The sequence below is a fragment of the Puntigrus tetrazona genome, chromosome 1, assembly GCF_018831695.1.
Source record: "Puntigrus tetrazona isolate hp1 chromosome 1, ASM1883169v1, whole genome shotgun sequence".
Taxonomy (NCBI): Eukaryota; Metazoa; Chordata; class Actinopteri; order Cypriniformes; family Cyprinidae; genus Puntigrus; species Puntigrus tetrazona.
In genome coordinates, this window is record NC_056699.1 from 19,809,466 (window position 1) to 19,823,836 (window position 14,371).

The 14,371-nt window shown below is 38.0% G+C and overlaps 1 protein-coding gene across 1 annotated transcript; it reads left to right on the forward strand.

Moving 5' to 3' along the window:
- The first annotated feature begins 651 nt into the window (after positions 1-651).
- Positions 652-8,196, forward strand: htra3a (HtrA serine peptidase 3a). Its single transcript, XM_043251254.1, is given in 11 exon segments — positions 652-1,285; positions 3,419-3,518; positions 4,060-4,064; positions 4,067-4,281; positions 5,394-5,588; positions 5,676-5,708; positions 5,802-5,916; positions 6,103-6,162; positions 6,902-6,959; positions 7,142-7,237; positions 7,393-8,196. Coding segments are annotated over 11 exon segments (1,458 nt in total). The 5' UTR covers positions 652-873; the 3' UTR covers positions 7,562-8,196.
- Positions 8,197-14,371: the final 6,175 nt, after the last annotated feature.

The window sequence follows — 14,371 nt, forward strand, 5'->3', positions numbered from 1 at the left end:
GCTACGTTACCTTAAGATCAACAAATGAACTGACTTTGTTATTAAACCGCTATGGAGAGAAGAGGCAGACGCAACTGGCCAATGTTCTGACAGATAGCTCAATGTGAATATTCAGTTGTTGTATTATTGAAGGTAATACACCTTAATAAACCTTAAAAAAAAAAAAATAAAGAAATGTTTCCCTGGCGTTTTGTCCAATATGGAAGGTTTTTCCACGTTGACCCATATGTATGAATAACACACTAGTATTGCAGCCCATGTTTTAATATACTGATCTACTGAATCAAACAGTTATAATAGCAGACAACACAGCACAAATCTCGTCATTGTCCATGTTTACAGTCAAACCTGGTTAAACAATAAAGCAATTACAGTACTTTCATGGATGTTGGCTTTGTGAGGCTGACAACTTCTGAACACAACTTATTCTACACTGATACAGCTGCAACCCGAAGAGTATAAAATATAAGATAAACTTTGCTCACTATAAAATCAGGTCAAAATAAAAAAATATTTAGACCATTTGCCGCGTATTATTTAAATGACACAACGATATCACATCCTCTTAATGAAATTTAGATCTGCGAAATGGTGTTCTGTTCTGATGCGCTCGCTTTGCACTGGATGGAGTAATGAGTGTCCTCTAAACAGCCTTCATTAGCAGTCGAGTGGAGCGGAGGGAACGAGGACCTTATCATTAAAAAGAAGGGTCTAGCATAAAGAGCACAAGGAAGAGTTTTATCCTCAGGAATTTTAATATCAAACGCATACACGTCATTAGCCTACATCAGCGCGTGATGCTCTCTATGGAACAATCTCACAGAGAATCAGCTACAGTCGTAGCTCATTGAACAAAGTAGACAGCTAGCCGGGATGCGGGTAATTCTGTTTGCAGCTACAGTGCTCTTTGCGCACGAGTTCGCAGCGGCCGAGCCGAAATGCCCATCCAAGTGTGATGTGAGTAAATGTCTGAGCCCGAGCTGTCCGAGCGGGTATGTGCCCGACCTCTGCAACTGCTGTCTGGTGTGCAGCCTGGGCGAGGGAGCGTCTTGCGGGCGGAAGGATGATGCTCCGTGCGGCGACGGGCTAGAGTGTAAATTCCCAGCCGGTAAGCGACTTTTCAAAGGAGTTTGCCAGTGTAAGACAACTCACAGAGTGTGTGGCAGCGACGGAAAGACCTACGGGAATGTGTGCAAGATGAGAGCAGCCGCGCGTAAAGCGCAACAGCGGGGGATCCCTGAGATAACCCAAACGCACAAGGGTCCATGTGCAGTATCAAACCCAGGTCGGTAAACTATCTATCTATCTATCTATCTATCTATCTATCTATCTATCTATCTATCTATCTATCGTTTTAATATATATAAATAAAAAATATATTGTTGGCAAGTTGGCATATATGGATGCTACATAAAAATCGTCACATAGGTTATTAACATACATTATTAACTATTAATTATGTACAAAGCATAATAATCTACTGCCTCGACCCAGAGTCCACTCAACAAAATATGCTTGATCATGCTCATCTTCTAAAATGGCTTAATTATTATAGATAAGAGATAAGTCAACAGTTATTTTGTTTGTATACCATTTAGCATGATTACATCCTGAGCAAATGGTCACCAATTGTATAATAAAAGAGAGTGTGAGAGACTGAGAACCACCTAAGACAATGGGGTGTCAGAACTTAAATAACATACCGATGAAATTTCCTGTCTTTTTTCATGATAAGTGAGGTCTAGGGGCTATGTGACTACCATATAAGTTTCAAAACAGTCAATCCACAGTAAACTGCACACAGACTGCATAAAGTAGCTGTGATTTTTCACAAGCCGTTGTGACTTCCGTAAAAATGTGACCTCAGATCTACTCAGTCTCAGCAACAACACGGAAACATCTTGAAAAGGCTAACTAGAAGAAACCAGATCGGCCGACCGGTAGCTCACTTTGAGAATCTGACAGGATTGTTACTATGAGGTGAATCACATCTAACGTGTAAGTTACAGTAAAGACAAACTCACCGTGTCTATCTAGTCATGATGATTTATACATTTCAGTTTCAGCTGGCAACTGTTTTTACAGCTGTTTATTACCATTTTTTTATTGTCTGGCAGTGGCATCAGGTATGCAATTATATTTCTAATTTGAGGCCGTGTTTCTATGATTATGTAGTCGAATTTGCGTTGTTTTGAATGACTTTGAATTGGCCTGCTCGTGCGTCACTCAGAAAAGAAAAGGCCAATCAGAAGAGAGGCTTATGAATAGTAATTAGTCTGGCCAAAATCAAGCTGTTTTTGACAGAGCTTCTGACAGAGGAGCTGCAAAAACATAATGAGATGGTTTTTGTTGTACTGCAAATATATATATTCTTGGGCATATGTTTTTAAACCTGTTCCTGGGAGCCCACTGTCCTGTAGAGTTTAGCTACAGCCCCAATCAAACACACCTGAAGCACTTAATCAAGCTCCTTAAGACTGCTTGGAAATAATAATAATAAAAAAAATGGTGTGCTGAAGCAGGTTGGAAATAGTGTGTCCCCAGGAGCAAGGTTGAAGACCTTTGCTCTTGATAAAACTCCAAATAGTGTACAATATGAGACCTTTAAACTCCTGTGTATAAAAGTGAATAAAAGATTTGAGCTTAGGATGTTCGGGTAGATTTCTGACTGCTATGCTGCAATAAACATCCTCATTCTTTCTGAATGAAACACGAACTGGCTAAAGAGTGACTCAGCTGTGGGACGGTTGTTAACATCTCCACTAGTTTTGACTTCTTGTGTGATGTCTGATTTTGTCTGATTGAGACTTCTTGGAATTTCACATTCTCCACTGAGACAGTTACTTAAGCTCTGGATAAAGTGCTAAGATTTGCGTACAAGATAGAAACATCAGTGTGACTTTGATTGTTTAGTGAGATGTTCAAGCGTCAACTGCAGTCAGAGAACATAAAGACCATCTAAATGCAGCTGTTAGCCCTTTTGTACTGATGCTTTGGGAAAGAGGAAACAGGCTAGGCAGAATACATCTGTGTTCAGCCCACAGAATCTGAAGGAAGTAATAAATGTCACTGATGAGCAGAGACCCAAATTATTACAATGGATTTCTTGTATTCTTTTTAATATTCTCAATGGGAGCGTCACTAGCTCATGAACCTAACAGAATATTTAGTTATAAGCACCGTGGAGGCCACTAATAGTTACAGTTAAACAACTGTTTTCTATTTTAATATCAAACAAATTAAAAAAATGGAAAAAATGTTACCATATTAAAATGATTTCTGAAAGATCATATGATGCAGAAGGCTGGCGTATGCCAGTCACATTCTAGTAGTATTCATAGCTACTAGTCATAGTAGTCTTCTGGCATATTATGTAGGCTACTGTCATTGACGTGAAACACTCTTTCTGCTAGTATAGATCCAGCACATCTGAACAGCCCAAGATACAAGTTCAACTTTATCGCTGATGTGGTGGAGAAGATCGCGCCTGCTGTGGTACACGTCGAGCTCTTCCTCAAGTAAATACTGGTCTTCATGATGTTGATTTGATAATGTTTGTACTTATTGTAGATTAGATTGTAAATATAATCTAATAATGTAGCAATCTAGTCAAGTCAAGTCATCTTTATTTATATAACGCTCTTAACTATACAGATTGTATCGACGCACTGAATAGTGTCAAATTGGAGTCAGTAATGTATGCTGACAAGATTAAACACTCGATTTTAGAATAAAGGTATTTCATTATTGAATTCAGAGACGTCATTGTGTAGCTCAGTTTAGTTTAAATAGTATCTGTGCAATCATATCCACAACATTTTTGGCAGTTGGCGGCAAGTAACCAAAGCTCCATCTGTGACAGAATGGAGAAAAAAACTCTTGGGAGAAACCAGGCTCATTTGGGGGACCAGTTCTCCCCTGGCCAGATGAAACAAATTAACTTTAGTTTAATGTATTAATATTTGTGTTTTAATTATTATTTGTAGTTTTTCAATGATTGATGATTTATTGAATGTTCCCATAATCATTCAGTTCACTGTTTTCATTGTTTGCGTCCAGCCATCCCTGTTTGGCCGTCATGTACCTCTGTCAAGCGGTTCTGGATTCATTATGACACAGTCTGGTCTGATTGTGACCAACGCTCATGTGGTTGCTAGCAGCGCACCAGTCACAGGCCGTCAGCATCTACGAGTGCAGCTACACAGCGGCCAGACATACGAGGCCTCCATCAGAGACATTGACAAGAAGTCTGATATAGCCACTATCAAAATTAACCCAAAGGTAAGAGTCATTTCAGAGGCATTAATGGTTTCATGTGTTTAAAACAGGATAAATAACAGGAGCAATATTTTCAATATTCTTTCTTTTGAACATTTTATATTGTTATATATTGTCTTTTTTTATAAGGTGTCCTTTATTTTTATTTTACCATAAATGTGGAATAAAGCCTGAAGAGGCTGAACATCTTTAACAATTCAACAATTTTTGGTGTCACCATATGTATTTACAGTGGATTTTCCCAACACAAAACATAATATTTTTTTTTTTCTTTTATAAACTTTTATGAACTTTTTCTAAAGTTTAAAACCCCAGCACAAATCACCCATAAATGACTACAACTTTGACTCCCAAAAATCCCATGTTTATGACTCCAGAGGCAGATGGTTTATATCGCACAGTCCGCCTCGTCTAGACACACTTGGACATGTTAACGGTGGCCTGCTGCACACGTTGACCCACATTTGTTTGAGAAATTCAAGAGGTGTTGTGTTGTAAGAGGTGTTTTGTTTCCTGATTATGGAGAATGGTGCAGTATTTCCATAACCCATTCCTGATTTCGAGTATCAAAGAAAACATTTTCAGAGTAGGGGCTGCTGTCGAAACAAAAACTGAGGAATGTTCCCACGTCAAAGTCTGGATTGCTTGCAGATATTTTGTTTCTGTTTATAGCAGCTCATGTCATTTCCTCATCTTTTGCTCTCCAGCCATAGACCTTTCCACACTGCACCCAATTCTGTTTCATTTCTGATCTTCTGGACAGACTGTACATATGATTTGGAAAGTAATAAAATTAGTTCAGTTTGCTCAGGCTGTGCTAAAGTCAGTGACGCAGTGGCGCAAGATCAAAAATATCGAAATACATGCTTTATTTGAAAAGTGAATACACCTTTAAGGGCAAATGCACCACACTACTCATAATATTCATGTTATATAGCAAATATAGCCAGTGACTTTTTTGTTCAGTGTTTTCTTTTGAATGAAAGATTTAAAGTCTCATAAAGACTTATCCTATCGGCTTAATTGCCAATGAAGAAAAACAAAAAATCACAGATTGGCTGAGTTATATTTTAGGCAAATTACCGCATGGATTGTTTGTGCTATTTCTCCTGCAGAAAAAATTACCTGTGTTATCACTGGGTCAGTCTGCCGACCTGAGGCCCGGTGAGTTTGTGGTTGCCATTGGCAGTCCATTTGCGCTTCAGAACACAGTCACAACAGGCATCGTCAGCACGACACAGAGAGACGGAAAAGAGCTCGGCATCCGGGATTCTGACATGGACTACATCCAAACTGACGCTATCATCAATGTAAGGCAAAAGAGAATGTTGTTCGCAGGCTACAGCATAAGTTTCAAATATTTGATTCTCTCTTTCCCTTTTTATTAATCAACAAAGTATGGAAACTCAGGAGGACCCCTTGTTAATCTGGTGAGTGTGAATGAAGTTTTAAATCTTGTTAGACACTCGTTAGATGCATTTAATAGTGCTAGATTTTTACATGATATTTTTCTGTCGTGTTAGGATGGCGAGGTGATCGGAATAAACACACTAAAAGTCACTGCAGGGATCTCTTTTGCAATTCCATCAGACCGAATCAATAAATTCCTTAATGAATCTAATGATAAAGAGCAGAAAGGTAAGCACCAAGCACAGAGGCAATGCACTGATTAATTTTTTTTGTTGAATAAATGCTAGCAGAGATTTAATGAATGTCACCTTAAATATTGGTCTGCCGATTGGAACAAAATGGCTACAAGACACAAATATATGTGTGAAAAATCCCCGTCTATTACATCCTTGGTGTCATTTACTTTGATTTCAGTCAAACAAAGGGTAGTCAGGACAAACTTCACACAATCTCAAGCTATGAAGACTGCCTCAGGTGAGGTAATTGCTAGCAAATTTGACTTTGCTAGCTAGCGGCTAGTCATCTTGCAAGCGTCAACAAAATCAATATATAACTGGTCCGCCATGCAGTTAAATTACCGTGAGAGGAACTAAAAAAGATACATTTGGATGTTTAGGCCAGAAAGCTAAACTGGGTAGTTAACAATTTACCAAACCTAATATCAAATTGCTTTGCATGAATTTATCCCAGTAATCCGCTGTTAGCTAACTGCAAGTCAGTATAATGAATGCTTAATGAATAAAAAGGCTTTTATTTGTTTAGTGCAAATGTTTGTGCTAAGCTATTGTTTGTGAATAACACTCAGTCCAGGGTTCTACCTAAGGGTTACGTAATGGTGTGTTCAAATCCCCCTGGGAAGTTTGTATTTATGAGTTGGGAATCGTGGTTGTAACGTCAGATGCCTTCAAATCACTTTGGATGAAGAAAGATGCTGATGTACCTACATACTACAAACAATAGAACACTGAAAAATGCACATCAGGTGTGTTTTTCCTTGTCATTCAATTTATACAAGTTTGGAAAAACCGAATCGTTATTTACTGTTTTGTAATTGTACAGCGCTATCATATTTCATACGTGCGGCTATAAATTTAAACAATTTATCAACAAAACAGCTTACATGCATTCAACTCGTAAATACAGACTTTCTGATATAACTTGAATGCACCATGTAATTGTGCAATTATTTTAAAACAAATAATTTCTCTTCCAGATGTTCAAGCCCCAAAGAAAAGATTTATTGGAATCAAGATGGTCACTTTAACAGAGAAGTATGTTATTCGACATCAATGCTTTTATCTCATTTAATAGTGTCAGATTGAGAAAATAATGTCAAAACGGGCTGATTTCATTGCTTAAATGTCTTGAGTCAATCAGTAGCCTTTCTTAAAAGGAGTCATCCCTGTTTCTTTTCCTCAGAGCTAAGGTTTTCTGGTTTTCTTCTTTTCCTCAGCTTAGTCCAGGGGCTAAAATGGCATAATCCAGACTTTCCAGATGTCGGTAGTGGAATTCTTGTCCATGAAGTTGTCCCAGACTCCCCAGCTCAGAAGTATGTCTCAGCCAAAAAAACCCAAACTTCTGTCCATCTCAGATTCTTTTTAAGATTTAATTTTAATCACGATGTTATGTTTTGACAACATCGTGCACTGATTTACCTAAAACATAATCACGTGTTATTCCACTTTCACTGGTTAATTTTCACAGAGGTGGGCTCGAAACAGGTGATGTTATAATGAAGCTAAACGGCCATCCTTTGGTCAACACTGGAGAACTACAGGAGGCCATTCAGGAAGACATACCCCTTCTTCTGGAAGTACGGCGTGGTAACGATGACCTACTGTTTAACATTGAGCCTAATATCCTCATGCAATGACAACGTCAGAGATGGGGAACCAGAGAAGTGATCAGAAGGACAAGCACAAGTGAAGAAGATTGCTAGAGACTTAAGTGTGCTTGAGTTTCTACAGATGAATGAAGTTAGAGGAGCGCGTCCTTGCATCTGGGTTTCAAAGGACAATGGGAGGAAAAAAGAACAATTGCCTACCAAACTAATACTATATTGAATGTTTCTTTCGAGACTGAGCTGGACTGACTGAGAGATCATTTAGAAAAATAAAATAAGCAATTTGTTGATACACTTTACCCATAGGCTACTGAATGGTTTTGGTAAATGAAGTGTATTATTTAAAATTTATATGATTCTTATCTGTGTTCTTTGCACACAGCTTTTGTCAAGGCAATGGCTAATATTTTGTTTATAATTTTTTTTTTAAAATCATGATATTTGTAAAATTAATATGTATTTTGATAAGTGACTGTTTTACAGTTTACAAGGACTTTGATGATTGTAATGAAATGTTTGGGATTATCACAACTATTTTACTTATTATCTGTAACACACGGTGTATTCTAGAGAAGAAACAGGCAGAAGAAGTCTAGACTTCATGACATTAGTTCATTTCTTTAACATCCTGCACATAGAGGAACAAATAAAAGGAGCTAAATGTATTATTTTTATGTTTATATTTATTTATTCATTCACATTTCACAGTGATGACAATCTCGGGGGAGGAGGGGCTTATAGACTGTTACACCATTAGATGACAAATATTGAAAATTTAATCATTCATTCAACCAATTCATTCAAAAATAAAAAATAGATTAGATGGTTTATTGTTAATCTCTCTATGCTCAAAAATGGAAAAATAACAATGCATTACACCATGCCTTTCCATGTATTATTGTTGTTGTGTAAATATGCATTAGATGGTCAACTTTGTTTTGCTTGAATCTCATAAAGACTGAGACTCATGAAGCTTGTTGCATTAAAACAATACAATTAGAGGCAGTGTTTAGCATGGTTGGCCATATGAAAAGAAAAAGAGAAATTGGTTTCTCTTTGAGGTGGGACTGGTTGAGGATGAGTTTATGCTTCAGTCGCTGGAACTGTTTTCTCTCTCGTCACCACCCTAAATCCTTACAGACAGATGTTATGAAATAGCTTGCTGCAATCCAGGACTTCCTCTGTTTCTAATAATTCACAGTTTATAGTTTCCTAAAATACATTTTGAAGAATGTTGCTGGATAAGATGTTCTCAACAAACGTCGTAACCTACTTTCCTTTTAAGGTGATCTCAGACATTCAAGAGCAGTTCTGCAGGGTTATTTCATCAAGGCATGATCCCAAACATCTAGCACGGCCTGCAGTGACTCCACCGCTGTCCTGAAGACAGGTAGGTGTGATTGGCACACTGGTGGAATGTGACACTTATCTGTGCAAACAAACACATCTCATCTACACAGACAGCACAAACAAATTAGAACACTTGGTTTTGATTCTTCAAACTTATTAGCAGTGGTTGTAGACCGGAAAAAGAAAGGTGCGAGTTTCACATGGTCACACTAGACACTATCTGACACACAGTTAAGTCTGAAATATTAATATGAAATGATATATATAAAATATTATATATAGGCATCTACCCCACAATCCTGATCCTACCCATCTCCTAGCATATACACGCCAAGTCGTATTTCTACCACAAGTTTTCGTTTTATTTTACGTACTATTTGTACGCACACTCATGAGATCGGGTAGGGTAACGATTTGGCTTAACCCTCGTTTGATGATAAACGTCAAACACTGTGTGTTATTACATTTTATTATTTGTAAGTATACGTATATACCCCATGCTGTCTTGAGTCTCACAAGTTCACAGGCAAAGTAGGTCACTTCTGAACACATGTCCACTCTCTGACTCATACACCAGTACCTCTCTACTCCGTTCTGAGGTCGTTTAGAAGTGAAGTGCTGTGTATCTTAAGCAGTTTGTTGTTTACTAGTTAGAAAAGTAATGACAAATATTTATACACAGAGAAGGTTATGTTTACAGTCATTTTGAAATATATGTGCTTTTTATCACCTTGTGAGACAGTGTGCATATAATAACTTAGTATAGCATCAAGCAAGATGATGCAAATAGCTCATCTAAGGACAAGAAGAACACATTGTGGCAATGCTAAGTTCATTTAAGAGCACAGAGCTTGAACTTGCCTTTACATTTTTCGTACACTATGTTAGTGAATACGATCTTGAATAAGGTCGATAGTTATAAAGGTGATTTAGTATTCTTTTTGGCTGCCAGCACAATTTCTCATGTACGTGTCCTAGTTTATTTTGGAACAAGTAAAGCCAAAGCTGTGACAAAGCGGTCTGAAACCTCAAGGACTTTACTGTGGACTTGATCTGAACTTTAGTCTTGTTGGTTTGGTTCATGTTGTGGTAGAGCTGTGGGATTATGACATTATTGAGGATTTGGGCGCAGACTTCAAGGGTAGTTATTGTATTTTCAAGATTTATTGTATTAGTATAAATTCCTTAAATATACCAGACTGCTTTTGACCTAACAAGGTTCTGGGGTTAAAACCAGAGCCATAGCGCAGCAGTAGCACACAGGCTTATGGTGCGTTAGGTTTTTATTGCTCCTGTGAGAAAACAAGTCTGAGGCCAAACAGCATCATTTCCCGACCTCACACACTCCTCCTCCCTCCTACTCTTTCCAGTCATCTTTCTTTAATAAAAGGCGTAACGTTTTCTTGGCAAAAGTTAAAATAGGTGTTGTTTGACATCTCCATTTTCTACAATCTTGAACGAAGGCAGAGAGTTACTTTCTGTCGAGTCCAGTTTGTGATACCAGATTACATTGAGAGATGGTACTGAGCACCCTCTGGAGGAACACACCAAAAAAGAAGGAATATTTGCAAGTTCTTTGACCGTTATTGAACATATTGTTTCATTCATTCGAGTGCTGTTTCATTCATATATTTACATTTTGTATGTCTCTCTTTTATGAGCGTGTAGCGCTTGAGTGCACTTGTTTGATGTTACTGTATATTTTCATGAGAAATTCTTTGAGAGATGTTTTACTTTTTTTTAATTTACTGTAAACACTGCTTGGCTCCAGCTGACTGATGTACTCAAGCTGTCAATAGCTGTATATATTTTCTCTCCTTTTTGAAGCCAGTAGTGTTGACCGACCACTAGATGGCGGTGTTTATTTAGACATAACTGAAGTCCTGCTCTTTGAGAGACGTGGCACAGTCCTGCATCTACTTTCTTGTGTTTATTCTAGTAGAATAGTCTTTCTCAGGTTGGTTATGAGTACCAGAGCTGTTTTTCCACCAGAGGCTTCTCTACATCTACTAACAAGAAACACTCTTTTATACTGCAAATATCCATCTGTTGATTTAATGAAAAGTCCTCCTCTCTGTGTTGACATCACTGCACATTCCTAACTTTCTTAACTTTAAAATTACTTGAATATGTAGAGTATATATTATTAGAAAATGAATCTTATTACCATATGCACTTCCATGTCTCTCATATGAACTTGTTTGGAGATTTAGTGGAGATTTGGAAGACAGCACTAAATTTGTGATTAAAAATGTTTGTTGCACAAATATATATATATATATATATATATATATATATATATATATATATATATATATATATATATATATATATATATATATATATATATATTGTAATGTCCCAACAAACTCTTTCTTTCACACTTATTGTGTAAAAGATCATTATAATAGGAAGGCAAGCAAGAAGCCATCTGTATGTTCCTGTCATTTATAATCCAGTGATTTAAGTATCTTTTTTCCTACTCTTTCTGTAACTTTTGCACCACTGAGCATCACCCAGAGAAACGTAAAATTACAGATTGAGTTGTTCCAGAGGGGCCCTCCTAGAGAGGCTCCAAGCATGACCATCCATCTTCTTTTTTTTCTGGTCATTCCGGCCAGGATTTCTAAGATGCCTAAAATGCCTGGGTTTTGGCTTTGTTTTCCTATTGTTTTCATACTGAGGGGTAGCTTGACCAATAGCATGCAGGCGTTGTACATAATCAGTCACGGTGTGCGAGAACTATCAAAGCAATACAAATAAACAATGTGTGAGGACCGTAGAGAAATCCTGGACAGTTTGGACTATGTAGAAATCCCAATCGGGAGATGTCTAGTAGAAAATAGGATGCATGATCACCCTACCTTAGCATGGATTTTGTACTTCAAGTTGTAAAAAAGCATTGGGGATACATACCTCTGGAACACATAGTAAACAAATGCGGTTAAACGCCGGTCACAGACACACTGTCATCTGCTCCACTGTCACTTGGCCAGTACAGATTATCTGTTTCCTGCACATGCTGTGCTAATACTCATGTTATGACATCTGGCTTATGCACAGAAAAAAAAAATTTAGATGTCTTTTAGATGTTAATTCAAGGTGTTATATATTTTTTTATTGCATCATATGATTTTGTATACACTCAAAAACCCAAACATTCAATGCACATGCATACATTTATGGGATGATGTCTTCCTCTGAACCTCTGAGTCTGAATGTCAGTGAATGTCCTTTTTGAGAGCCAGCATGCAAATTTGATCATATCTAGCTCATCTGTGGCCATAATACTGCAGCATTTAGAGATTCTTTGTGCCATTTCACTTGATGACTTGCCAGAATTTGTAATGGCAGTCGTTCTCTTTGAGAGCTTTTGCCTCATTGTCAAACATAGAAGATTTGCTTTTATTGGTTTGTTTGGAAGCTTGACGCAAACTACCTCTGTGACTGTAATATAATTATATTACATGTAATGCTCTTCAAAACGGCAGTTAAAATCATCTGACCGGTCAGTTGTTGCAGCTTTAAATGAAACCACTGAGTAGAAACACTGCATCTTTTGGTCGATCTGCTGGGTTCATGGCTGTGATATGTAAATGACCCATCTGTCAGAGAAAGTCATCCACATGGCAACTACATTTCAATGAGTCCTGAGTCGACCCCCAAAAACCCACAAGCTATCGATGATATTTTGTATTCTCACAGTATATACTTGATAGATGTAAAACTTGTTTTTCAATCTGTTCCATCTGTTATGTATGTCAGTCGTACAATAATTATGTGGTAAAAGTCAGGAGTGAGGAGACAATACATGGTCAAACCCAGACACAGGAAACTTTGCAATCAGGGATAATCTACAAATCAGGAACAGATAATCATTCTAATCTCTGGCACTGACAGTTCAGAGATTAGTTACAGCTGTTCCTAAGCAGCATCAAATGGGGAGACTAACTGTAAGGTGATTTCATGGTTTTATTAACTAAAGATGTATCTCGATCAAAACTACAGTAGAAAGGCTGAGTTGTACGTGCATGAGTGTCACACGTGGACTCCTTTTTGTGTTGTTGTTTTTGGCGTGTGCCATGTGCTCTGTGTGACCTACTTTAGTTAATTGTCTTAGCGTCTTCGCCTGTGTATTTACGTTGTATAATTAAGTCCTGTGTGTTTGAGTTTACCTTTGTCCGATCGTCGAGGTTGATACGTGTGGTTTACCTTCTGCCTGTCTGCCTGCCTACCTGTATATTGTTATTTTGTCAGTTTGAAGAGGATTAAAACTGTTTAAGTTTTTTTATTCTCGTCGAGTGCTCCTTCACACTAAACCACATCGTGACAATGAGTTTGTATTTGTGAGCTACATCTAAATGTTGGACTGGTGATGCTTCCTTTAGGCGTCGAATGTCATTTGCAGTTGTAATAGTGAAGACATTGCCTACAAACAAAGATATGTGTCTATACACACAAACACACACACACACGCACATATATAGTTGCTCAAAGTGAGCAACTGCTTGTCTGCTTTGGTCCCCCCAAGAAGGGAGTTAGTTTCCTGTGATTAAGCAGACCTTGAGCAGGTGGATAGTAGATGGCATCAATCTATCTTATGAGTCCTCTGGGCTCCCGCCGAGGCTGGGAGTCAGAGCTCACTCAACACGAGGTGTGGTGGCCTCCAAGGCCCTGTTATTGGTGGTGCCGTCGGCCGAGATTTGCAATGCTGCGGGATGACCCAATACGTTTGTCCATTTTACGGTTAGGACTTCCCCATAGCGTCATCAACGTGGCGTCTCGTATCTTCAAGACATGTCTCCAGGTTACGTATGTAACCATGGTTCCTCGAAGGAACGAGATGCTGTATCTCTTAACCAGACTTCCAGCATCCCTGCCAGTGCTTGCTTCATGACAGGAGCTAAAGCCAGCGGCATTCCACATGCTTTTATGCTTCCTGGCCAGTGACGTCTCTCGCCTATGACATCCCACCATTTCATTGGTTTGATTTCTCACACGATTCAGAGCCGTCACACTGGTAGGCGTTCCCCATAACGTCATCGTCTCGTTCTTTCGAGGAACCATGGTTACATACGACACTAGAGACAAGATCGCTGTGATTGGGGCAGATCCGTGACAATAACAATATACAGTAGTCAGTCAAAACATCTCATCAAAATTGTCCTAAAACCAATACAATACCAGTTCTTGTTTTAAAACGACTTTGATTTTATGTAAGCATAAAGAATATAAAGAAACTCTGATTAATTAATTAGTAAGGAATAGTACTTAGTCGAATGTGGCATTCACTATTAGTTAAGTAGTAAAAATCATTCTTTCATACCTCCCCAAAAACTACTAAGAATTACAGTATACAGGTTCATAATTAATATGAATAATATTCTAAAGTAAAGGTCGTGGTAACACACTAGAAATGACTCAAGTATTACCAAATACTTACTAATTATTTGTATCAGTATTCTAAAGTGAAGACTGTGATAACTCTCT